At 31.9% G+C, this 27773-nt stretch overlaps 1 protein-coding gene across 3 annotated transcripts; it reads left to right on the top strand.

The window, feature by feature from the left end:
* The first annotated feature begins 139 nt into the window (after positions 1 to 139).
* On the top strand, positions 140 to 27773 carry LOC105250823 (protein tyrosine phosphatase type IVA 1). 3 transcript variants are annotated; one of them, XM_011257117.3, is made up of 6 exons: positions 140 to 285; positions 25951 to 26280; positions 26366 to 26859; positions 26963 to 27094; positions 27196 to 27362; positions 27459 to 27773. In XM_011257117.3, exons 3-6 carry the CDS (start codon positions 26743 to 26745, stop codon positions 27568 to 27570), a joined length of 528 nt encoding a protein of 175 aa, XP_011255419.1. In that variant the 5' UTR covers positions 140 to 285; positions 25951 to 26280; positions 26366 to 26742; the 3' UTR covers positions 27571 to 27773. The 3 variants fall into 3 exon arrangements, with proteins under 3 accessions (XP_011255419.1, XP_011255422.1, XP_011255421.1); XM_011257120.3 differs by lacking the exon at positions 140 to 285 and adding an exon at positions 18143 to 18493; XM_011257119.3 differs by lacking the exon at positions 140 to 285 and adding an exon at positions 18143 to 18676.

Raw genomic sequence — 27773 nt, 5'->3', positions numbered from 1 at the left:
ATTTACTTATTACGACAAAATAATACACGTGCGCGCAACACGATTGAAATTTCGCGCCACGACTTCGCGGAGCGAATCGCCGAGTCGGGTGCCTTCGGGCGTTTCCGCCAGAGTTCGCCTCGTCTCGCCATCCGTCCGTCTCGTCAGTTGTTCACGGGCTTCTCTAGCGTGTGGACGTGCGTGAGTGGCGAGTGTTCGGCGTGTTTCCTGTCGCCTACGGAGGTCGCGGTTTCGCTAACGAACGCCCTACCGTAGCTTCCATATTCAATGTGTATGGCGATTCAGGTGAGTGGCCGCGTCCAACGTACACACGGTTTTATCGGGGGCCGAGGCGCGAGAGGCATTCTCGTGCGTGTGTGAACGAGAAAAGTCGATGGTCGCGCTTATGGTCGGGATACGTCGCTCGGCTCGCTCGCTCGCTCGCTTTGCGCGTGTGTGCGTGCGCTTCATGGACGTGCACGGCGTGGCGCGGCCGACGAACTTTGGCGTCTCGTCTCCGCCGCCGCCACCGTCACTCTCATCACCATCACCACCATCGGGAGCGATCTCGATGTACTCCCTCGCTTTCGAGGCGATTTCGCAAGTGGACGACGGCCCCTCGACGATCGCAGTCGCCACAAGTATTCCCCAAGTAACTCCCGATCGCGTCCCCGAACGACACCTCCTTTCTAGCTTCGCGAACGAGAGATCTCGGCACGAGGGCTATTTAGAAAGCAAATTTTTATTTAACTTGCTAGATCTCGATTTTTCAGATTTTTCTTGATTTTTTTTTCATTTTTTATCTTACTCCACGTGTCCTTAAAAATATAAACTTTTAAATTAATCTTAAGAGGTAAACTTGACGAGGAAATTTAGCTTGTTCTATTATTTGTATAAGTATTATATAATTTATATTTATAAACGATACTTTGCGTTAATTAATATGGAAATATTGATATTAAAAATTTTATCAAATCTAAATAATCGTATCTCCCAACTAATTCTCGATCGCGTCCTCGAACGACACCTCCTTTCTAGCTTCGCGAACGAGAGATCTCGGCACGAGAGCTATTTGAAAAGCAAATTTTTATTTAATTTGCTAGATCTCGATTTTTTAGATTTTTCTTGATTTTTTTTAAATTTTTTATTTTACTCTACGTATCCTTAAAAATATAAACTTTTAAATTAATCTTAAGAGGTAAACTTGACGAGGAAATTTAGCTTCTATTATTAATTAACGAGATGTTTTGTATAAGTATAATTTATATTTGTAAAATATACTTTTAATAAATATAAAATATAATTTATATTTATAAAATATACTTATTTATAAAAGATACTTAATTAATATGAAAATATTGATATTAAAAATTTCATCAAATTTAAATAATCGTATCTCCCAAGCTCGATTTTTCAGATTTTTCTTCATTTTTTAATTTTAATTTTAATTTTTTTTATTTTTTATTTTACTCCACGTGTACGTGTCCTTAAAAAGATAAACTTTTAAATTAATCTTAACAGGTAAACTTTACGAGGAAAAGCTTGTTCTATTTTTAATTAACGAGATGTTTTGTATAAGTGTAATTTATAAAAGATACTTTGCGTTAATTAATATGGAAATATTGATATTAAAAATTTTATCAAATTTAAATAATCGTATTCCCCAAGTAACTCTCGATCGCGCCCCCTCCTTTCTAAGCTTTGCGAGAGATCTCGGCACGAAGGCTATTTGAAAAAAGCGAATTTTTATCCAATTTGATAGACTTTAATTTTTCAGATTTTTCTTGATTTTTTTTATTTTTTTATTTTTATTTTATTAATTTTTGTTGATTTTTTTTATTTTACCTCCACATGTACACGTGTCCTTAAAAATATAAACTTTTAAATTAATCTTAAAAGGTAAACTTTACGAGGAAATTTAGCTTGTTCTATTATTAATTAACGAGATGTTTTGTATAAATATAATTTATATTTATAAAAGATACTTTTGCGTTAATTAATATGTAAATATTGATGTTAAAAATTTTATCATAAATTTAAATAATCGTTTGAAAGTTTCCACGTATTAAATGAATAATTAATTCCCATGAAATTGAATAATCAAAACTAACAGCGCTAATCTTATTTAAAAATATTTTAGGATTTATTTCGTATACCTACTGATTCGTAAATAGACTTTTTTTGGCCGTTGAGTAAGGCCCTTTTTCGTCCGCTATCATTACTATTTTCGGAAAGTAAACAGACTTTTAAATCGCGATGATAAGTACGCTTTGAGTTGCGATTAACGTATGTATTTAATATATACTTTAGTCAACATGAGTCAACTTGTTTGTTGTTGATGTAGCATGTATCTATTTCGTAGGTACATTTATCGAATACAGAACAAGATAAAATCTTGAGTCAATACCATGTTGCATGATGCCAAAAGTTTCAAATCAAACACACTGTGTCACGTTGAGGTTTTCGATCCGACCGACTCTTACGTCAACGAGAAAAAATTTTATCGTTTTATCCGCGGTTTCCGATTTCAATTTTAATTCGCGTCATTCTTGAATCACACAAAATTAACCCGTCCGATCACGGTTGCGATTGTGATTCAACGCGTAACAATGTTAACGGATCTTTCGCAATGCATCGCGCCTATTTCCCGATTAGACCACGACCTATCTCGAAAGGAAATGCCAGCTGTCCAAATATGTTGAGGAGGATTAAAGAAATTCTTTCAACTTGGAAGGCGCCACGCAAGACTCTGCTCATTCTATTTTTGTGTTCTACACGTCTATAGATAAGACGAAAAGTGGCGCAAATGCCTAAATCAAGCAAAAGATGATTCAACATTATTTATATTTATCAATTAATTTAATCTTCAAATTCAAATTTAATCTTCAAATTCAAATAAAAAATTTTACAATATTATAATTTTGAAATATTTTACATGCATTTTCACTTAATTAATACTCTGAATGAAAAGAAAAAAAAAGATCTTTTCTCAATAATCACTTGCATCAAACTGTTATATAACTTATAAACTCGAGTCGAAAAGGGGGGAGAGGGGGCTTGATGTATTATGACCTCGATAAATATGATTTTTTTTTCTATTCTGTGATCCGGTATTTGGATTGGATTCCTGGGAAAAATGGAAAAACGAGGTTGACGTCATCTCTCCGACGATGCGACGCGTCGCGTCGCCTCCGTCCATCCATCCGTCCGTCCGTCTCGTCCCGTTCTCCCCCCCCCTCCTCCCCCGCGCTCTTCCATCCCGTCCGTCCCTGAAGCGAAGCTTACGAAGAGGCGTGAAACGGGCGAGCACGCGCGTGCACGCTGCGAGCGAGTTGATTATCGTTTGCGAACTTCGGCCATGTTTTATTACTGCGTTTTGCGTCAACCGATCCGATAGGTGCAAATCGTGTAGTCATTATCGGGAACGCCTTATCGACATTCGTGGGCGAGCGTCTTTCGATCGTATTCGATTCGGGATCGCTTTTTTTTTTTTTTTTTTTTTTCCCCCCAACAAAGACGCGTCGTCAATAAATGTTTCCTTATTGTTATTTGGCATGGCACGTTTATTGGAGATATATTACGATCAAGAGATCGCCGTGAATTTTTAATTTAACATTCTTAATAACATTCTAAATCGTCGTGAATTATTTCAAATTTTTTTACTCGCTTCTTTAAAAGTTATTAATTTTTTAATTTTACGATTTTAACATAGTATCATCTTATGTAATGTTCAAGAGATAGGTAATAAATTATTCACAAACTATAAAAGAACAATGATAAAAATTTCATTTGGTAATATTATATTCTTCATACATGTAAAAATGTTCCCACAAAGTTTTAAAACGATTTACTTGTTCGTTTTTCGAAATTATTGTTAAAAAATAACTGTGATTAATCGGTTTGACGCAATATTGATGATAAAACATGGCAACACTGCATAATTTTAATTAAAACCTATTTATATTAAAGAATACTTTGAAGTATGATTTCGTGATTTTTAAAAAATTTTTGATCAATTAGAATTCGTATTCTGCCCAACTTTAATTTTTTGATACTTTGGATTAACTTTTGAGACAGACGGTCCATCCAATACATTCTTAACAATGGAAAAGGCGAAAACACGTATTAAAGTTTTCGTAATTATCGAGTCTTTTATTTAGACAAGCCTATGTTACTTTGGCGCGATTATAATTTGTTGACTTGTTAGCGAAAAAAAAACTTAAATGTTGGAGCAAGAATAATTAATAGAATTAATATTAAATAAGATAAAATAATTTTTCATCTCGATCTCGATCCGATTTTTCAACGGATCTCTCTTAATTGTATAGATAAACTTTGACATTTTTTTGCTCACTGGCAATTTGGAGATTTTTTAAGCTCATATCCTTTCTCGAAATCTTAAAAAAATAATTTCTTTTTTAGAAATTACATATTACATTAACATTTATATGAGATATTAATGCTTTGTGGGAAATTTAAATTCAATATTCATTTATGTGTATTAGCAAATATCTATTTCAAATAGATATTAATGCTTTATGGAAAGTTTAAATTCAATATTCTTCATTTATGTGTATTAACAAATATCTATTCCAAATAGATTCTTCACCTGCCATTTAACACATTTAAATATGTATTAATGGCAATCTAAGGTTTCTATCTTCTTCTTGCAGTTATATTGAATGATGACATCAGAAGCGAGCAATCATATGAGATTCTTGCGAAATACATCGGAATAGAAGAGATTTTTTGAATGTTCGATTTTTTAACTGAAGTGAATCTTATAACAATTGATCATTTATTATTAAGAGAATTTATTATCAAGAGAATCGTCAATATATTTTATCAATTTATATTATTAAATACGAATAATTACAAATTTTATTTCGATCAGAATAAAGAATTATTTAAAAAATAAGAATTATATAAAGAAGATTTAAAGAATTATATAAAGAATTATTTTCATAAGAATAAAGCTCATTAATTATAAAGCTTTTAATATATGTACTTTATGTATAAAAAATATATGTATTATATATTTTTATATATTTATTATATACGTTATTATATACGTTTAATATATATATATATATATATATATATATATATATATTTTTTTTTAAATATATTTTTATATATTCATATATATTCTTATATATTTATATATTATATTATCTGTATAATATTTATATTTATATATATTTTTCATACACTAGCGCAGAAAGTTCAACTGGAAAAAATAAACCTCGTAAGATTTCTCGTTTCTAACGTCGTAATTCAATATAGCTGCAGTGAAGAAGAAACGGAAACCTTATTAATGTTATATTCTCGTATTCTCTCTCTTTTTTTCTTTACTAGAATATTACAAATGTCATGGGAGCGTCCCGTTTGTCCACAACTACTTACGACTAACGCTTAACATTTTTCATTAGATTCAACAAACAAGGTGTTCTGTGGACAGCCGGGGAAGAAGCACCTGTCATCTAGACATTTAAAAATTGTTTCGGAGAAAGTATGTTGAACACATACATTAGTGTATGTCGCGCATTAAGTGTGCATTATTTATGCGCATGTAGTTGATGTTTACTACGCAGACTTTCGCATAAATGTTCACTTTATCTCCTAGAATATTGTTGCCGATAGCATTCGGAGAACTCCGAGACTCAGGCTTTTCCGAATAAAAAGGATCGTTATCTTCCAGTCATCTCGTCTTACGTGACCACGTGCGCGCCTAGTTTGCGTAGGTCATCGAATTACGCGCGATCGTATTTCAACGTGTGTAATACATATTAAATTTGATCGTGACTCGTGAAATCGTTCTAACTCGCTTATAGTTTGGAAGTGAATTGGATTTGAATATCGAGCGATCTTATCGAAAGAGACCCCCCTTTTAACAATAAGATAGCTTTTCATCGAAATTGGCGATAACATCTGTATCTCGATTTCACTTTTATGACGATATCTCTCCTTACTTTTGTTAAACATGAATTCCAGAATACCGACGATCGATCGATCGATAGAATTGATTGATTGTTCTACGAGTGTTTTCCAAATATTTCCCCCCTCCTCTCCCTTCGTTCCCCATTAAAGTCCATTCTTCTTTGTTCGATACATGCGTGCGCATTATCGTGTATATAAGTGTATATGTTTTACAATCGGTATTCAAGTGTGTGTATCCCTCGCACGCTAACTCAATCAACCTATAGTTGACTTGTCAATTATCGATAAATTTTTAAACGTTTAAATATAACTGGAATTAAAATATAATACTTTCGATGATCCCTACAATACACTTTTACATGTCAAAAATTTGCGTAAGATTCCATTTTATTGCATCCATGTGAATAATAATGATAATGCGCGATTGACACTCGTAATTTTTTTGTCAAATATAATTCCCATTCAATCTTACATTATTATGTGTACATTTATACACTGAGGGAAAAATTATCTTGAAATAAAAAAATTTTAGAGAAGAAGTCAAGAAAGCTATTTATTCGGTGGGTACTGATCACGTATTTATTTGTATTCAAAACGTTTCTTTGCTTAAGTTAAGTATTTATTTACATATGTTTAAAAAAATATATATGCTTAAAAAAATATAATTTTTAATTAAATATTTTTATATTTTAATTTTACAAAATACTTATTAAAATGCATTTTTTATTCCCGAAAATTTAAAATTTTTTAATTTAAAAAAATAATATATTTAATGTAATAAATTATAGTATATATTTTACGAAAATAGTATTTAAATATAAAAAATATATAAATGAAAATAATGTACTTAATGTAACATGCATATTTAATTAAAATTAAATGCTTTTGCTTAAGTGAAATAAACAATTCCTTCCATTTAAAGCAAAAGTTTCAAGAAAACAAATTTATTTGATTTAAAAAAATTTTTCCCTCAGTGTATATTTGACAAATAGATTTTTTGAAAAAACCCAGTCGCATTAATTTATACACCTTAAAGTTGCAGTAAACAGCAACGACGATTCACAAAGTCAAATCTAATGTTCCATTTCCTGTTAAGTAAATTACCCTACATTATATAACTGAGCATTGTGGTATAGGAAGAGCTAGGAGTGGCGGAAATGACATGGCGCGTAACATTATTATTGCGAGAATATATATGTATCCGCACTAATTAATGTCTCTTATGTTTCACGTATGCTCTATACATCATTAAATAAAATAAAGATAACACAAAGAGAGGAATTATACAAGATATTCCTTAATTAGTGCGAAAAATTTTAGATGATTCTTTGTCGAATATTAAGGGAGGTTTTTCATGTAAACATTAAAAAGTTGTAATAAAAAATTGAATAGGGGTTGCTAGTTTCATCCCCTTATAACAATACAGGAGGTTGAAAAAAATATTAATAAATAACCTCTTTACTATTAGAAAATATCCAATTAATTTCATTTCTTTAACTCGTTCCAAATTTGAGAAAAAAATGAAAACCTAATTTTTAGTCCCATTTTTGGAGAAGTGTAATAAATAAATCTCTCCACAGGGAGGGATGTAGGAGTATATGTTTATATGAAAAACTCTTCTTAATTTTCGACGAGGAATCATCTCCTAAAAAAAATTTTAGGAGATAATTCTTTGTCGAAAATTAAGGGAGGTTTTTCATGTAAACATTAAAAAGTTGTAATAAAAAATTGAATAGGGGTTGCTAGTTTCATTCCCTTATAACAATACAGAAGGCTGAAAAAAAAATTAATAAATAACCTCTTTACTATTAGAAAATATCCATCTAATTTCTTTCTCGCGTATTTACGGCTCTTCTTAACTCGTTCCAAATTTGAGAAAAAAATGAAAACCTAATTTTTAGTCTCATTTTTGGAGAAGTGTAATAAATAAATCTCTCCACAGGGAGGGATGTAGGAGTATATATGTTTACATGAAAAACCCCCCCTTAATTTTCGACGAGGAATCATCTCCTAAAATTTGTCGCTTATTAAGAAACACCCTGTACACTATTCAAATATGAAAACGTATCGTACAAGAAGTCCATTAATCTTTCGATTAAGGATCTGTAGTATTTCGTTGCGTTTGGCGCTACGGATATTGATCGAGAAAGGAGGTCGAAAGGTCCATTAGCGTTTGGTTTGAACCGGATACAGAAGCACGCGCGCGGAGTCAAACGCGCACTCGAGTAATTCGACGACGAAGGAAGCGGTATTAGTAGCCAGCAAGCCTAGGCTCTTTTCTGCCGGTGTCGTCTTTTCAGAGGCCTTCGGCAACCCCTCGGTCGCGACCAAGGCGTTTCACCGCGAGATTATTCCGAGACGTTCCTCTTTCTTGTCGCCGCGCCACGTGTTGGATAAAGTTACTATCTCGACTAGACCGGTTGCGAGCGATACGTATGGCTCGAGGTAAAGGACGTTTCAATAAGACGATGAAGCGCAGGGCCGTAAATACGCCATCGAAATATATGTTAAATGCGGAGAGAGAGGGATCTTGCCAAGGATCTTTCATATTAAAGCTGTAAGCTTTCAAATATTTCTTCGTGTTTTTTTTCTTTTTTTTTTCCCAATTGAATAAGCTATTGAAAGGGCGAATTTATTAAATATTATAAAATAGAATAGCTTCCAGTTATTTTCTTTAGGAACTAAAAAACGATAAAAGACTACAAATTCTTTTTAATATTTAAATGTTGAATAAATATAAATGAATGAAGCAAATATAATTTTCCTATAATACATGAGAGCAAAGCCAAAAATTCTTTCGAATAATAAATTATAAGTAACTCTTTGTTCTTTTGTATATCTGCAAACATAATATGATGCTCTCGGCAAAATATGTCTACCATATTTTTTTTTCTTTCAAGAATAGTAAAATTTTCTTCTAAATGTGTTTTATCAATAGTTTCCAATTATTTCCTTTTTTCCAGGTATCTCTTTTCTGAACAAAAGCTTATCTCCAGGTTTTCGAAATCTGACTCATTTTTCACTTGTTGCAACAGATTTTCATCATGTAACAATCATGACAATGTTTCAAATTATATCATTATTCGTATAAAATTATAAACTAGTATTAATATATTTTTTTCCTTTTTATGTTAAATGCGAAGAGAAAGGGACGAGCAATCTTTCATATTAAAGCTGTAAGCTTTCAAATATTTCTTCGTTTTTTTTTTTTTTTTTTTCAGTTTTTTGTCTAATCGAAAAAGTTTGAAAGGGCGAATATTTTTTTAGGAACTAAAAAAACGATAGAGATCTATAAATCCTCTTTAATATTAAAATGTTGAATAAATATGATGAATATAATTTTTCTATAATCCATGAGAGCAAAGCCAAAAATTCTTTCGAATAATAAATTATAAGTAACTCTTTGTTCTTTTGTCTGCAAACATAATATGATGTTTTCGGTAAAATATGTCTACCATATGTCTACCATATTTTTTTTTCTTTCAAGAGTAGTAAAATTTTCTCCTAAATGTGTTTTACCAATTATTTCCTTTTTTCCAGGTATCACTTCAGATACCTGAAAGAATTTCCAATTATTTCCTTTTTTCCAGATATCTCTTCTCTGAACAAAAGCTTATCTCCAGATTTTCGAAATCTGACTCATTTTTCACTTGTTGCGACAGATTTTCATCAGTGTAACAATCATGACAATGTCTCAAATTATATCATTATTCGTATAAAATTATAAACTAGTATTAATATATTTTTTTCTTTTTCGTTCTTCTTGACATTAGATTGCGTCACGTGCGTAATAAAAATTGTAAATTTTCAATGTGAAATATCTCGTTTTAATTTTATACTCGAGCCGGATTACACCGAGGGAGATTTTATCTACTTGAAATTTTATTTCTATGTTTGTTCAACTTTTTGATATTACAGAGGATTTGCAATTTGTTGCAATTTTTTATTTCCTGGAAAAGAGTATTTGTGCTTTTAATATTCTTTTCAATTGGAAAAAAATGAATTTCAGTTGGAAAAAATCTAATATTTATCGGAAACATTTACGCCCTGAACTGGTGAGATATTACAAGAGTCACATTTTATCTTCAAAGAACGTGCTGGCTCAAGTGGCCCTCTCGTCTTGACGGTTCGTTGCTCTCTTCAACGCACTGAAAGAGAATCGTTCATCATCCCTTGTTCTCACAAAATTACCTATTTTGTTTGACGTTGCACTTAAATTCCAATTTTACACCTAAAGGCGGAAAATTGTAATAAAAGAAAAAGGAATTATTTTCTCGAAGAATTTTTTCTCAATATTATTATTTCCTCTATTTTTAAAATAAAGATATGCATATGTTGATCGAATGTAATTGTCACGCATCGACACAAGCCTCGGTGTATACAAATGAACGCACCCATCTATGCCATTGTGAAATGAATTTATATAACATTGTGTTACGCACTTGCAGGCGGGCGATAGGGAGCTTCTTACACCGAGCTCGGATTAAATTGCCCTCGGCACACGAATGCACCACGAGAATACATGTGTGTGTCTCCCTCGCCCCTCACTCGTCTCGCAATACGAGACAAAACACACACTCGAAGAGAAAAACAAAGAACGTTGTCGTCGAAAATAGACCACCATCGTCGAGTAATTTTTATAGAAAGCTGTCTGGCGATCAATGCCGCGTTTTTATCCGCGTGTAAATTTGCGGCTTCGCATACTTATCGGGAAAATTAATAATAATTATACTAATTATGATAATTGATCGGTTGTTTTGTAAAGCGTATAAATGGACATTAATGCTAGTTTTTTGCTTCGGAATGTATCGTTAACGTATTTGCTTTGAACACGATCATCAAGCACAGGGAATCGAAATTTTCGCGATTCAGCCAATTGTTATTAAAATATAATCTCGAAAGAGGGCTTCTAATATCGTAAGAAAAATTGCAAAATTTGAAGTTTGGATATAGCTTCCGACAATAAACGGCCAGACGAAGCTGCATCGCGCGAATGACGTCTGTCGGTCGTCTGCTTAAAAATAGTATCACGCAAGGGAGATGCGGAGAGTTTTTAAGTGGATCGAATGTCTCGAGCCGGTTTCCAAAGGACGACGAATGTTACGTGCTCGCTATATACGTAGTCGCAGGATAGGGATAGGCGTCGCACGGTAGAGAGAAAAAAAAGAAAGAAATGAAAGATATTCGACGCCCAGACGAGACGCTAGGGTGGACGACCGATGTCACTGACCTTGGATAACGATCGCTAATGTCTATGGGGCCGCCAGAGGGGCCAGCTGTCATTTTAGAAGAGAAACTGCACACGCACACATTTCCATCCACGTAACTCGACGTACACAAAGACAGAGGAATTTTCCCCATTCTTTTAACCTCCCGACTTCTACCTTCATTCTTTGCACAGGCAATGGTTGGTTAATTCTAGGCATTTTATTACATATATGCTTATTTTTTAATTTTTAATAATATTGAAAATTTAAAAAAATTATCTAGAATCTCGAAGTATCGAAACTTTGATGAGAATGATATGTAAATTTCGTAAAACATGATTTCGTATTATTAACGATAGCGATTAGCGATCCTTGCAGTGTGATCTCTTATCATCCTTTGCCTAGTAACCTACTGACCTACTTGAAATATCGATTTTAACGTGCACCTGAGACCGCTCATGCCACGACCGCTTTCATTATCCGCGCCGCGCCTTTCGCAGGTAGTAAAAGTGCGTCTGCATAAGCCGACCATTCCGCAAATACTATACTACACTGAGAAAAAATCTGGTTGAAAATTAATTAGAATTCTGGTAGATTCAACCAATATGTTTGTTGGAAAATGGACGAACCATAATTCTTGTAGGAATTACCAGATGAATCTAATTAATTTCTTCCTGTTAAATTTATCAAAATTTCTGGTTAATAATTAATACTAAACTTCCCAGCATCAAGTCGTCTAAAATTTTTTCCATCTAATCTCAAAAGTCTGTTTAATATTCTGAATTCCAACACGATTATTGCATAAATTCAATTCAGATTATTGAATAAATTATTTTAAATTTAGTTTGTTAGAAATTAAAGTGATAAACAGTGCACTGAGAAAAAATCTGATTACATTAATTAGAATTCTGGTAGATTCAACCGGTCTGTTGGAAAATGGACGAACTAGAATTTTTGTAGGAATTGCCAAATGAATCTGATTAATTTCTTCCTGTTAAATTTACTAAATTTTGTGGTTAATAATACTAAACTCGCCAGCACCAAGTCGTCTAAAATTTTTTCCATCTAATCTCAAAAGTCTATTTAATATTCTGAATTCCAACAAGATTATTGGATAAATTCAATCCAGATTATTGAATAAATTATTTTAAATTTAGTTTGTTAGAAATTAAACTAATAAACAGTGATGCAAGAAGAAGTTGCAGCTCAAACACACACAATCAGAGAGCTAGCGTCCTCTTTCTGGCACTATTGCTCGTAAGAAAAGAAAATATACTTTGGATTTAACGTTAATATTAGTTCTTTATACACATTTCATGGCAAATATTGAATACGAATTAAGTTAAGAGTGGCAAGCAAAGAAATTAATGTAACAAGAAATTTTATAGATTCAACCAGAAAATACTATTCAAATCCTTATAGTAAAACTATTAAACGTTCTAGTTATAAAAAATCGAGTCTTATATCATGATAACTAGAAATTCTTGTTTGATTTAACCAAAATGTCTTCAATCATATACGTCTTGTTGGTACAATCAAATAATTTTTCTCAGTGTACGGATACTCCTTTATGGGATTAAATTTAAGTTGAGATTATTTATCGATTTTTTTATTTGTAATAACATGCCATACAATATAATATAAGCTGCATCGCAGTATTTTTACGATGAATTCACGACAATTCTTATCGCTATCGGCATAGATTGGATAGCCTCCGTACTTGTGTATTTATCCATTAAAGGCTTTATTATGTTGAACTAGGTTAGTCACATTATCGAATCGAACTTTGAATCGCGAGCATTAAAAATCGAAATTTTATTGCAGCATTAAAAGATGCGGTAAGCCAGCCCGAACTAACATAAGCAAACAAATATAAACGATCATCAAAGAATATCAGAAGCTTTATTTAATCAATAAACAACATTATTCGCCGGTATTACACTTACGATGAAATTTAAATATGCAGGAGATCCCAGAAGATCTCGAAGATTTAGTAGAGGTCCGCGACCCGAAGCTTAATTTAATAATATAGATCTGCAAGTTACGGATATTGCCCAAAATAATATGCAAAATGTTCGTTCTTATATTTTGTAAAGTTATCGTATACATGTATTATTTATTTCCAGATCTGTTTTGACAAAAGATTGCTTTCAGTATAATGAAAAAAATTTAATCTAATGGACGAAAATATTCATACACTAAGAAAAATCTGATTGTATTAATTAGAAATTTGATAAATTCAGTCTGTTGGAAAATGGATGAATCAAAATTCCTTTAGAAATTACCAGATAAGTATGATTAATTTCTTCCTGTTAAATTTACCAAATTTTTTCGGTAATAATACTAAATTTACAAAAAAAATGGCTTACTCTGTCCATGTTTAGTTAATATAACAAAATTTTATAGATCTAACTAGAAAATACTAACCAAATCCTTATAAAATCTATTAAACCTTATAAAGTCTATTAAAGTCTATCATTAAGTTCTAGTTAAAAAATCAAATCTTATCACGATAACTAGAAATTCTGCTTGGTTTAATCAAAATGCTTTCTATCAGATACGTCTTGTTCATACAAACAAGCAATTTTTCTCAGTGTACCAAACATAATACCGTTATGAACGTTGCCTAATAATGTGCGGTTCGTCGCCCCAAGGTTCGTTCAATCCCACCCCATTCCCTGTCTGGAAAAGTCTGGATAGCAGGGATGTAGAGAACCAAGAAAGGGCGAATATCAAGGGTGATATAAACATATAATGTATAACATATGGGAATATACTTTGGAGCACAATATGCAATATATATCACTGCGTCCAACTTGTCCCTGCTGTTATGCATTTTATAATAATTGAGAATTAAGAGCTCCCTTTAATCTATACATAAAGATTAAAGAGAGTCCTGAATCTCTCGTTTTTTGATCCACAACATACGTAATGATCGCTCGCTATATTTGTTATATATATACACTGAGGGAAAAATTTTTTTAAATCAAATAAATTTGTTTTCTTGAAACTTTTGCGTTAAATGGAAGGAATTGTTTATTTTATTTAAGCAAAAGCATTTAATTTCAATTAAATATGCATGTTATATTAAGTACATTATTTTCATTTATATATTTTTTTATATTTAAATACTATTTTCGTAAAATATATACTATAAATTATTAAATTAAATATATTATTTTTTGAAATTAAAAAATTAAAAATTTTTGGAAATAAAAAATGCATTTTAATAAATATTTTGTAAAATTAAAATATAAAAATATTTATTAATAATTAAAAATTATATTTTTTTAAGCATATATATTTTTTAAACATATGTAAATAAATACTTAACTTAAGCAAACAAACGTTTTGAATACAAGTAAATACGTGAGTAGTACCCACCGAATAAATAGCTTTCTTCAGTTAACTAAAATTCTTTTATTTCAAGATAATTGTTTCCTCAGTGTGTATATATATATATATATATATATATATATATATATATATATATGCTTTACTCCCACATGAAAATGTAACGGTAGTGACGTCACAATTTGACGTCATAACGCCTCCTACTAGCTATCCGCCGTATTGATTTTCAGTGACGTCACTGAAAGTACATTTGAAGGTACTTTTTTCAAAATTTATTTTATTCCTTAATTAAATGTTGTCATTTATTTATTGCTTAATTAAATGTCATTCTATTTGCTTCAAGATTCTTTGGTGAGGTGGGTGCATATATGTGTACGTCGCGACGTATTATCTGCTTCATATCGTGCACTCGATAATTTTTTGCTTCTTAGAAAATATTTCCACGTACTTAAAGACTTAGTAGTTTTATCGAGCCACTATATCGCGATACAAAACAAAAACTTGATATTGACAGCGCTGTAATGAATCACGTCGAGAATACCTTTCGAATTTTCTTCGTACATGCACTTAGTTTGAAACCTGCAATTCTTCAGCGAATTGCGTTGAAATCTACAAGTCATGCGAAATATACAGGGTGATTCGTTTTAATCTTAACAGGCAAATATTTTGAAAAATATGCGAGGTACGAAAAGACGTTTCAGACAAAAGTTATATGGTTTTAAAGGAGACATAAGATGGTGTCATTAATTTGACCTTAAATAATTACTTGAAAGTCATGTGAAGGTTATCCTTTTTTTTAAATGGAACTGTCTATTTTTTATTACATATTCTTGCAGCTTATCTCGAGAGCTTTTCAAAACACTATAATTAAGTTAGTTTTCATTAAGTACTTTCCGAGTTATGAGGCTTGAAATAATTTCTCAATTTTACATAAACTATAAAATATCTAGTAAAATATTCATTTTTCGATTATCTTACCTTAATACTTTTATGCACAAAATAATGAGAGGAATCAATTGGTGTAAAGAAAAAACATAGTTGTTTTTAAGAAAAATGTAATTTGCAATTAACAATTACATTTTTTCTTTTTTAAATAACTATGTTTTTTCTCCTCACATTATTTTAATCTTCATATTATTTTGTGCATAAAAATATTAAGATAAGATAATCGAAAAATGAATATTTTACAAGATATTTTACGGTTATATAAAATTAAGAAATGTGATTTTACGCTTCATAACTCGGAAAGTATTTAATGAAAACTAACTTAATTATAGTGTTTTGGAAAGCTCTCGAGATGAGCTGTAAGAATATGCAATAAAAAGTAGGTGATTCTATTTAAAAAATTGAAGGTGACGTTCACGTGATCTTCAAGTAACTATTCAAGGTCAAATTAATGAAATCATCTGATGGCCCCCTTCGAGCCATGCAACTTTTGTTTGAAACATTTTTTTATTTAACGCACCGTTTCGGAGATATTTGAGCGTATTATTTAAAATGGAACACCCTGTATATACGTCACTATGAAACGGCCTAATAATTTATCCGGCTCGACAGATCCTGACGTCATAGAAAAGATCTTGTTTTCTCACTATCGTGTTAGCGAAAATGACCGTGAAAGTCTCGCGCGTGGTACAATCAGTCGGTATTTCTGATAATCGCAGCACAGATGCATAAATTATAAGCATACGTAATGTAAGAGAGAAGAGGAAAATTTGAACACATGTTAATACTAAGATATCGATTTTGCGCGCATAAGAGAACATGATAAAAAACTCATGCAAGCTTATGCAATAGCACGCAATGCTATTGCACAAACTTATACATGGAATTATCATCGCTAATTCATCTCTCACTCTCGTGACCATAATTTTATTAATCATTATTAATCGATACGCGCGAGAGAAATCGCGTCGTATCGTTTCGCTCGATTGCGATGGTTTGTTGCTTCTTTGATTTTAGTTCAGAGATTAAAAAAGCCGGCATGCTTATTCACGGATATCGCACGACAGCGATTGCAGAGAGATCTGTCAATTAAGGCGGCGCCAGCTGGAAATCAGAGCGAGCGCGAGTCGCGCCAAATCTCAATCTCGATCGCGATAATTCCCCGCGCTAGATAAAAATTCGCACGATCCATGAAAAGACTCGGATAGCTAATGTTTGCATAAGATAATGTTTATCTGAAATTTTCTCATGAAATAGTCATACGCCGCAAAAGACGGGGAACGTCACTATACTGAGAAAAATCGTTCGATTGTACCAACAAGACTATATGATTGAAGGCATTTTGGTTAAAGCAAACAAGAATTTCTAGTTATCATGATAAGACTCGATTTTTTTATAATTAGAACGTTTAATAGATTTTACTATAAGGATTTGGTTAGTATTTTTTGGTTGGATCTATAAAATTTCTTGTTATATTAATTTCTTTGCTTGGCACTCTTAACTTAACTCGTATTCAATATTTGCCATAAAATGTATATAAAGAACTAGTATTAACATTAAATCCAAAGTATACTTTTTTTCTCTTACGAGCAGTAGTGCCAGAAAGAGGACGCTAGTTCTCTGATTGTGTGTGTTTGAGCTGCATCTTCTTCTTGCATCACTATTTATCAGTTTAATTTCTAACTGAAATTTCTAAACTGAATTTAAAATAATTTATTCAATAATCTGGATTGAATTTATCCAATAATCTTTGGAATTCAGAATATTAAACAGACTTTTGAGATTAGATGGAACAAATTTTAGACCACTTGGTGCTGGCGAGCTTAGTATTATTAATCAGAAAATTTGGTAAATTTAAAAGGAAGAAATTAATCAGATTCATCTGGTAATTCCTACAAGAATTCTGGTTCGTCCATTTTCCAACAGACATACTGGTTGAATCTATCAGAAGAATTCTAATTAATGCAACCAGATTTTTTTTTCAGTGCACTGTTTATCAGTTTAATTTCTAACAAACTGAATTTAAAATAATTTATTCAATAATCTGGATTGAATTTATCCAATAATCTTGTTGAAATTCAGAATATTAAACAGACTTTTGAGATTAGATGGAAAAAATTTTAGACGACTTGGTGCTGACGAACTTAGTGTTATTAACCAGAAAATTTGATAAATTTAATAGAAAGAAATTAATCAGATTCATCTGCACTGAAAAAAAAACTTGGAAAAAGGCAAAATTTATTTTGCCCAACTAAATATATTGTCCGATACGTTCAAATAAATATAACTAAAATATTCCGAAATAATTTATTGATGTAAAAAAAGCTTATTCAAATCATCAAAACAGAGAGTTCAGTACAACGATATACATTTACTACAACAGAATATTTTTTTGGCAATATTCAACAACATTTTTTTTTCAGTCTGGTAATTCCTACAAGAATTCTGGTTCGTTCATTTTCCAACAGACATACTGATTCAATCTACCAGAATTCTAATTAATGCAACCATATTTTTTTCTCAGTGTAGAAATGCGAAGACGCAAGAGTAGGATGGCATTGCGTACGTGAAACATGCGTGCGCGTGTATTGTGTGTACGTATGTGATTTGACGTGGGAGGAGGGAGAAGGGGCAGGAGGGGGGAGGAGGTCAGATGACGAGCGTCGCTCGCTCGGTGATGGGAAGGGTAGAAGTTGTCTCGACGCCGTGCTATTTTCATCGCCACGCTGTGGCTGGCCCAGATTCGACACAGCCGTCGTCGCCTCACGATATCATCCTCGCACCCGGGGCCTCACACCCGCGCTTATCTCGAGTGCCAACCCGAGAGGATCTTCTTCGCGAGTTACGGGGACAAGATTTTTCTACAGCGAAAACCATCCATCCGTTAGACATTCGCGGAAAGTCTTGATGGAAATTAACGCGCTTTCGTAATTAGCGATACGAGGAACAGTCGTGGCACTTGTAAAGCAACACGCGCTTATAAAGATTGTGTTTAAAGCGCGCGGATATCGATGCGGACGGAGGAATATGGACGATTCTCTCGGTGCGAGCTAACAAGTGGATTTTAGGTGATTTCGCAAAAGAGCAACATTAAAATGTGACTTTTTCTGCTGGTGTGGTGCGGTGATTTCGTCACGTTGCTACCAATTTCTGATCGCGTGACGATATTTTTTGCTTCGCATTTAGATTATAATTATCTCGGAGAACGCTTTCGTGACCTCGCGGATTTTTTCTCGTCAGATGGTCAGAAGGTAAAGTGAATCAGTTTGCTGTGAAGAAATATCGAATGCCGCATAATCGCTTATTGACGTAAACAATATAAAAAATCTCATTATCCATAAAAAAATATGTAATATGTAGCTACACGTTAAAAAATTGTGCGTCCATATGTTAAAATTTTCTTGTGTTACCACGTTTTATTTTAGGATTTCAATTTAAAATTAACATACAATCTATATGTTATTATTTTTATAACGTTTTTTCATGTGTTACATTTATGTTAATTTCACAACTTAATACTTTGTATATGTTTCTTAGAAGTGGAATATTATTTTTAACATAATCATTTTAAATAATCAACATGTCTCAAAGTCGGTTTAACATTCTAAGAAAAGTTAAAGTGACTCTTCAAATAATCTTGACTTTTGACATCGAAAAATAATCAAATTTATTAAAATCAAATGTTTCTATTACAAATAATTTAAGTTAAAATAATTACTATTACATGTTAATGTCCTCAACATTTCTTACGAGTTATTGTAACTATTTTTTCATGTAACTTTTAATTAATTTATATGTTATTTTTACACTTTGAGTCACAATAACAAAAATAAATGTAAAGTATTGTGTCAATTATTTAACATTTTTAATTTGTCAATAAGTAACATACGACGAATGATTTATTTTAATTAAAATTTAGAATGAGCTTTCTAGGACACATGAAAAATGTTATAATTAACATTTTATTTTTTACCGCGTAATCCGTTTGTCTAAAAGTTAATATTTGTTATTTAATTTTTTTTATTCATCTAAATAAATTTTAAGCGACCGTGTTTACTTGCATGCCTCTATCTATGCGTGCAAAGAGTCCTTTTAACCTAGTGACTAAAAAAAAATCCATTCTTTGCTGCGGATTTCTTTTCTCGCTTGGAAACAGCAAAGTCACATGCATATTATCGATGCTCGAAAATTCGCAGTAAACATGACGTCGGCTCAGCTGTCGAATGTAACGATACGTTTATAGAATGAAGGTTGATGATGGAATCGCCGAATTTCTCGCATTCTTTCGAAATAAATATAATTATACACTTGTGATGTAAATGTGCAAAAGTAGCTATATCATTCGGATGAAAATTGGCACTGTTCGTCGAAGGAGAAAGAGGAGACGTCGTGTCGATATGACATATATTTATTTTCGAGAATCGTGAAGGACACGCAAGTACAAGTAACAGTCACTGAGGGAAAAATTATCTTGAAATAAAAAAATTTTAGTTAACTCAAGAAAGCTATTTATTTGGTGGGTACTAATCACGTATTTACTTGTATTCGAAACGTCGGTTTGCTTAAGTATTTATTTACATATGTTTAAAAAAATATATATGCTTAAAAAAATATAATTTTTAATTAAATATTTTTATTTTTATTTTACAAAATATTTATTAAAATGCATTTTTTATTCTCAAAAATTTTAAATTTAAAAAAATAATATATTTAATTTAATAAATTATAGTATATATTTTACGAAAGTAGTATTTAAATATAAAAAATATATAATTGAAAATAATGTACTTAATATAACATGCATATTTAATTAAAATTAAATGCTTTTGCTTAAATAAACAGTTCCTTCCATTTAAAGCAAAAATTTGAAGGAAACAAATTTATTTGATTTAAAAAAATTTTTCCCTCAGTGTAAAATAAAAAAAATTAGATTCGAGTTCATTTCAATTTCAAGGATTCGATATTTCGCTCGATTCATCAGTTTGCGCGCGCGATTATATTTTCCCGATAAAAAACCGGGGCGATATTTCAGCCATTCCAGCTATTTTATTTTCGAGGCGATCCACGACTTTTGTTTTTCTCAGATATCACGCGTGGACTCATAAATTCCTTCGTGGCTATTATGCAACGCGTCGCGGTGAAACATTATTCTCACGAGATGTAAATTGATACTTGCTGATTGATGCATATCCCGCGCGTGTGTCGCGGCTATCAATTTTCCAGCCTTATTTCCATCGCTATGTGTTTAAATCAAATGACTCGCTAATAAATAATAGAGGCCGAGAAAAGCGCCGATTGTTGCAAACTTTCCTTCGACAATCGCAGATAAATTATTATACGGCACATCCGTATTACATGTATGCACATAATATATATCCGCATGACTCCTGACCCGCGCGATTTCTCTCTCGCATACGTTGTAGCTGGGCACACATGTACGTATCTGCAAATATTTTACATTGACATTCAATCGGATGATAAACAGAGTCTTAGCTTGAACATTTGCTCCTGCTGAAAATTTCCGTTACGTTTCTATTAATAGACGAATGATTGGTGCGAGCGATTTTTGTCGTCTCGTTCCACGCGAAGAGATCCGTTCCTCAATGTCCGCGACGTACCCACAACGTAAATAGAATTTTGTTTACCGCGGGAACCCACGCGTCGTCGGTCTTGTGACACTCCGACAATTCCGATGATGGATGTCTTAAATATCAATTCCGATCATGCGAATTTCCTGCGAACGCAGCGCAGAGCCTCTCAACGTTATTAAGAACGTTACTTGTGTGTTGCGATCTTGCAAATTATGCACGAGAGATATTCCACACGTGCAAAACTCCAACAGGATTGGTAATACTTCAGGTAATATTTCAATTGAGGTCGGTCTCGCTTTTTATGTACATATAACATTTTTACACACCCACGGGGTGTGTAAAAGCGCACGTATACGTAAATTATATATAGCATATATAATTGAAATAATGCATACAAAATAAGGATGTATAGACGAGGGTCATTAACAGGAAGGGAGAAGTAATTAATTGCATTTAATATTAATCACGTATTTTATTATTAATATTAATTGATATTTGGTCATCGTTATTTATAGGAAATATTACAAAATAAATTAGGAAATATTACAAATATTTTATAATATAAATATTTTACAAATATATTATAGGAAATATTACAAAATAAATAAATAAAATAGCTAATACAGATCTTCTATATCCATTTTTTTCTTTCTTTCTTTTTTCTTTTTTATCTCATCATATTTAATCAAATAAAATTAGAAATATTTCCTTTTCCCCATACTGAGAAAAAAATCTGGTTGCATTAATTAGAATTCTGATAGATTCAACCAGTATGTCTATTGGAAAATGGACGAACCAGAATTCTTGTAGGAATTACCGGATGAATCTGATCAATTTCTTCTTGTTAAATTTACCAAATTTTCTGGTTAATAATACTAAACTCGCCAGCACCAAGTCGTCTAAAATTTTTTCCACCTAATCTTAAAAGTCTGTTTAATATTCTGAATTCCAAGATTATTGGATAAATTCAATCCAGATTATTGAATAAATTATTTTAAATTCAGTTTATTAGAAATTAAACTGATAAACAGTGCACTGAGAAAAAAAATCTAGTGGCATTAATTAGAATTCTGGTAGATTCAACCAGTATGTCTGTTGGAAAATGGACGAACCAGAATTCTTGTAGGAATTACCAGATGAATCTGATCAATTTCTTTCTGTTAAATTTACCAAATTTTCTGGTTAATAATACTAAACTCATCACCACCAAGTCGTCTAAAATTTTTTCCACCTAATCTCAAAAGTCTGTTTAATATTCCAAGATTATTGGATAAATTTAATCTGTTAAATATAAATTATTGAATAAATTATTTTAAATTTAGTTTGCTGGTAATTAAACTGATAAACAGTGATGCAAGAAAAGGATGCATCTCAAACACACAATCAGAGAGCTAGGCGTCCTCTTTCTAGCATTACTGCTCGTAAGAGAAAAAAAATACACTTTGAATTTAACGTTAATACTAGTTCTTTATATACATTTCATGGCAAATATTGAATACGAGTTAAGTTAAGAGTGACAAGCAAAGAAATTAATGTAACAAGAAATTTTACAAATCCAATCAGAAAATACTAACCAAATCCTTATAGTAAAATATATTAAATGTTCTAGTTATAAAAAATCGAGTCTTATCATGATAATTAGAAATTCTTGTTTGCTTTAACCAAAATGTCTTCAATCATATAAGTCTTGTTGGTACAATCAAACGATCTTTCTCAGTACATATTGTATGTTTTCACAATATTATATTAACAAATATTTTGCATCTAACATTAGCGTGATATTACATTGCAATCTTTTGGAAAAGATTTAATAACGTTGCTCTGTGCAATCAACAATAATAATAATTGCAGTAATATTGCGTAAAATAATCGCAATTTTCCAGCGAAATATTTCTGCAATCGCGTGCTGTATTCATCTGTTGCTAAAGCATCGAGGCTAAATTACATTTTGACGATGAAGAAGAATATTTAAATACGCATTCGCGCGTTGTTACTATGTAAACAAATCACAGGCGGTTTTTTTTGTAACGCAAATACGCGTGTGATACATCACGACGACGTCGCGTGTACATGTGACAAAAGTTAGCAAAAAGACGCAATAATTTGATTTGCAAAATTGTTTGCAGCAACGTCTCGATATTTTCTCGCCGAATCAAACGAAAAAAAATCTTGCATTTATTTTTCAATCTAGAATTGTTATCATGATTCTTTATATATTATTTTATTATTTTATTATACAAGATATATCCCTCTGCGCCTTATTCTCTTTCGTATTTTACATTTTCTTTTATAAGAGAGCAGAACAGAGAAAATATTTCCCGACAAAATAAAATACTATTATTATTTCCTGCGAGATTACAAACATATGTGTTTAGATTTATACTTTTTTTTCTTTTTTTTTTTAAACGTCCAAAATGGAATTGAAATCGAATCCAAGGGAATTTTCGAAAGATTGTGAAAAACACATGTGTTTGAGTTTCTGTATGTTTCCTAACAAGAGAGTCTATATGGTTACGATCTAAGTAAGCTTATCGAATAAGTGAGATCTCGTTTGTAAATATTGTAATATTTTCTGGCTTTACTTTATGATAGTGAGTCATCCTCGTTTCTCGAACGAATAAAATTTCGAAAAGCCTTACTTGATCGCCTGTCCGACATCTGGCAGCTCTTGCCGATAATTGTTTTCTCTCATCCTCTCTCATTTGCTCTTATTGTCTCGCTCTCGTCGAGCTAGAAAGATTTATGAGGTAATTTTCGGAAGGTAAAAATTCATTGTTTTATGACGAGAGATAACGAGATTTCTACGAATGACAATTATACCACGAGCGCGTTTACATAAAACAAAGAAATATTGTACACTTAACGGTAATCCTTTTATCCTTGATCTCCATTAAATTGATCAAGTTAGTAATCGAGCATTCGCGTATCTGTGTGTTATTTCATGGTAATATCAAATTGGAATTTCCGCAATTTTTCATTATAAGATATGAAATTATACGTTTCTAAGAAATTTTATATCGAAATTGAAAATTGCAATAGCTATTCAATATACAGGATGTCAGGGTAATCTTTTCCCAAACAAAGCTCTTGTAGCTTACCTCGAGAGCTTTTCAAAACACTATAATATTTTTTCATCGAATACTTTTCGAGTTAGTTGAGCTTGAAATAATTTCTTAATTTTTACATAAAATATCTAGTAAAATAATAAATATTTATTTTTCGATTATCTTACCTTAATACTTTTTATGTACAAAATAATGAGAGGAATTAATTGGTGTAAAGAAAAAACACATAATTGTTAATTGTAAATTACATCGTAGGAAATAATATAATTGACCAAAACTAGCCAGAAATTTTTTGTTTATTGATTACAATGAATAAACAAAAAATTTCTGGCTAGTTTTGGTCAATTATATTATTATTTCCAACGATCCTTTGATTAATTGACTAGCGATATTAAGATAATTTATGTTATATAAATTACATATTTTTTCTTATAAAAATATTTTACTAGATATTTTATGGTTTATGTAAAAATTAAGAAATTATTTCAAGCCTCGTAACTCGATGAAAAAATATTAAAGTCTTCTGAAAAGCTCCGAGGTAAGAACTTTTTTTTGCATTTATTAAATGACATATCGTGTTGAAGAAATAAAATACAGTCGACGAAGATGGCAATATCATCGTCATAGATTCAACCTTGGCGACGTTTCACGAAGCTTGCTCTCCTCTCCGTTCAGACTTCATCTGCCAATTATTTCGGTTATTCTCGTGCATGTGGCTGAATGTCGATCGGTCATGCCTCTTTGTGTCAATCAGTCGTAGTTCGTGCATAACGACAGCGTTATGCAAAAGGGGAGCTTTCGCAAATCAATCGCGACGAAAGACCAAGAGGTCAATTTAGAATGCTACCAAACGCAAACTTGGCACAGAACAATCGAAGAAATTGCGATCTATGTCGCGCGTATGTGTATGTGTGCGTGACGGTGTGTACTTTCCATCTAAAAATTATTTTGGTATCTCCTCTTTCGCAGGGTGAGCGATATATGTCGTCGACACGTGCGCGTGTGAAATTGCTTCAATTTACTAAGAAACAAAATTTAATTACTTTGACGAACAATTGTACATTGTAAAAAAAAGTATGTAAAATTACACATATAATCAGTGTAACAATTACGCTATTTATAACGGAAATATATAAATTCATGTACTTTTACAAACATTAGTTTTTTTATTCCTTATTGCGTAAATATTCGATGTTTATATTTGATGAGAAATTACAAGGTTAAAAGAGAGTACTTTTTGGATTTTATGTAAATGTACAATTTTTTGTAACATTTATATAAAATTTAAAAATTACACCTAAACGAATATTTACACAATAACTAATTTTTGTAAAAGCACATGAATTTATATATTTTCGTTATAAATAGCGTAATTATTACACTAATTATGTATATAATTTTAAATTAAATTTAATATGTGAAATTGTATAAATACATATACAAAATGTATTATCACATAAACATTTCTAGAAACCTATTTCTAACATGTAAATTTATTAGTGCAAGATGCTTACTTACTATTAAAGATAATAATTTTAAGAAATGTAAATTTACTAATGTATGTAAATATACACCTTTAATAGTTGGTCTCAATATATTGCCCACTATAATAGTTGTAAATTTACACAAAAATTTTTTACAGTGTAGTAGTCGAGATAAAAGGAGAGATTAATAAGTGTATATTTTTTATACATGCGCCAAGTTTTTTACACATACTCGAAAATTGGCATCGAGCTTAATTTAATTATTATCGTGACGGAAATTTGCAATTGTCACGCACAAGGCCGATAAGATTAGCGCGATGTTACTTTAAGATTATAATTTGATTTGCAATCAAAACTCTATCATCTTTGATTCTTTTTGTTGCAGTTTCCTGGTGAGTGCATCCTCACATACATGGAGTTTCAGTTGGATAGCGCAGAGTATTGCCAGGCTCAACACAAATAGAGAGACACGCCCCATACTCCCTGACAATTATTAGGTACTCTTAGAAGAAAGAGAAGAAGGGTAGAAACATCGTGGAGGGTGAAAAGGAGGATATTGAAGAAGAATTATCACGCACCGGGGGAGCCAGAAAAATCATCGACTAGTCATCACGCAAGACACATAGAAGAATTTAATAGAAATTATTAATTTACATTAGTAGATGCAAGCATCGTAGAGATACTGAGCGCACCTGGAGCACCCAGTGCCAAATAGGTAATAATAATTAATTTTCAACTGTGCATAAATGCGGTTTGCCGCATATCGAGATAAACTTGCAACTTGCTATTTATGATTTCAGGTAATCTTCCGCGAATTATAGTCAAAAAGTCTCAAGTAGGAAGGATAAAGCGCATATCAACACCGCCTAATGTAACGTAGCCCTTACACTTTCGGCGAAGTTCGCACCCCGACAACCCTTCCTAACATCTACATGTAAACCCGTGGTTCTGTCCTCTGTAAAAAAATAAGATATTCTATTAGTTAAATGAAAAACAACTCTATAAGACTGACATTTAATGGGCTAAGTTGTCAAATCCAGCCTTTGTCGCTTCGTATAGTGTGGCACACGTATGTGAGAGACTTTGAAAGACAAGTTATATAAGATCTTTAAGAGAGTTAAAAACAATAAAAGGAAGAAGATAAATATTACAACCATCTCTCCAGCTTAAGGAGGAAATGAGCAACATGAGGGTGAAGGATATCAGACCGGCGCCCGCCGAGATTGAATATAAAAACATGAAGTTCCTCATTACTGATCGGCCCAATGATCAAACCATCCATACCTTTATTCAAGTTAGTATGCAAAACTGTCTTTAGAATAATGCATTCCCTTATATCTCAATTTCATTCTCTTAGTTACCTAATGCGAACTGTGTGTTGTATATTTTTTTAATAGGAACTGAAAAAGCATAATGTGAAGGAAGTGGTCAGAGTTTGCGAACCAACGTACAAAGTCGAGGAACTCAAGTCAGAAGGGATCAATGTGATAGATTTGGTATTCGATGATGGTACATTTCCACCAAACGAGGTAAAGAATCTCATCTTTAGATTCTTCATTAGCGAAAAGACATAATGGAAAAATATGTATTTTTTTCTCTATTCATTTTGTCTATTTATAACAATTTCTAGGTAGTGGATGAATGGTTCGAACTGCTAAAAAATCGATTCCGAGAATCACCTGACGCATGTGTGGCGGTACATTGCGTTGCAGGTCTCGGTAGAGCACCGGTTTTGGTTGCAATAGCTCTCATTGAGCTTGGACTCAAGTTTGAAGATGCTGTTGCTCTCATCAGAGAGTGAGTGATTTTGTACTTTATAACAACTCTTGACTTGCTAAGTATTATTTATTTTGTACAATTAAATTGTGATTTATGTATGACTCTCTATTGTAGGAAAAGACGAGGTGCTATAAACGCAAAGCAGTTGACTTTTCTTGAAAAGTATCGTCCCAAGTCTCGATTGAAGCTCAAGAATGGACAAAAAAATTCTTGTTGCATCCAATAGATCAAAGAATTTTTCAAAGAAAAAGAGAAGAAAAAAAAATGGGAAGAAAAGTCACTAATCCACATACCGATTGATATAAATGTATAGGTTTTTACGCCTGAAGACAAGTGGCATATTGTAGCAAATCTGTTCTGAATGGCCTATCAATGGAAATGCAATCGTGATAAATGTCAATAAACTTTGAGGCACTTTTTTCGCACTAA

The sequence above is a fragment of the Camponotus floridanus genome, unplaced genomic scaffold, assembly GCF_003227725.1.
Source record: "Camponotus floridanus strain SB8 unplaced genomic scaffold, Cflo_v7.5 scaffold8, whole genome shotgun sequence".
NCBI lineage: Eukaryota > Metazoa > Arthropoda > Insecta > Hymenoptera > Formicidae > Camponotus > Camponotus floridanus.
Note: the sequence above shows the minus strand (reverse complement) of the source record. Positions and strands in the feature narration are given on the sequence as shown.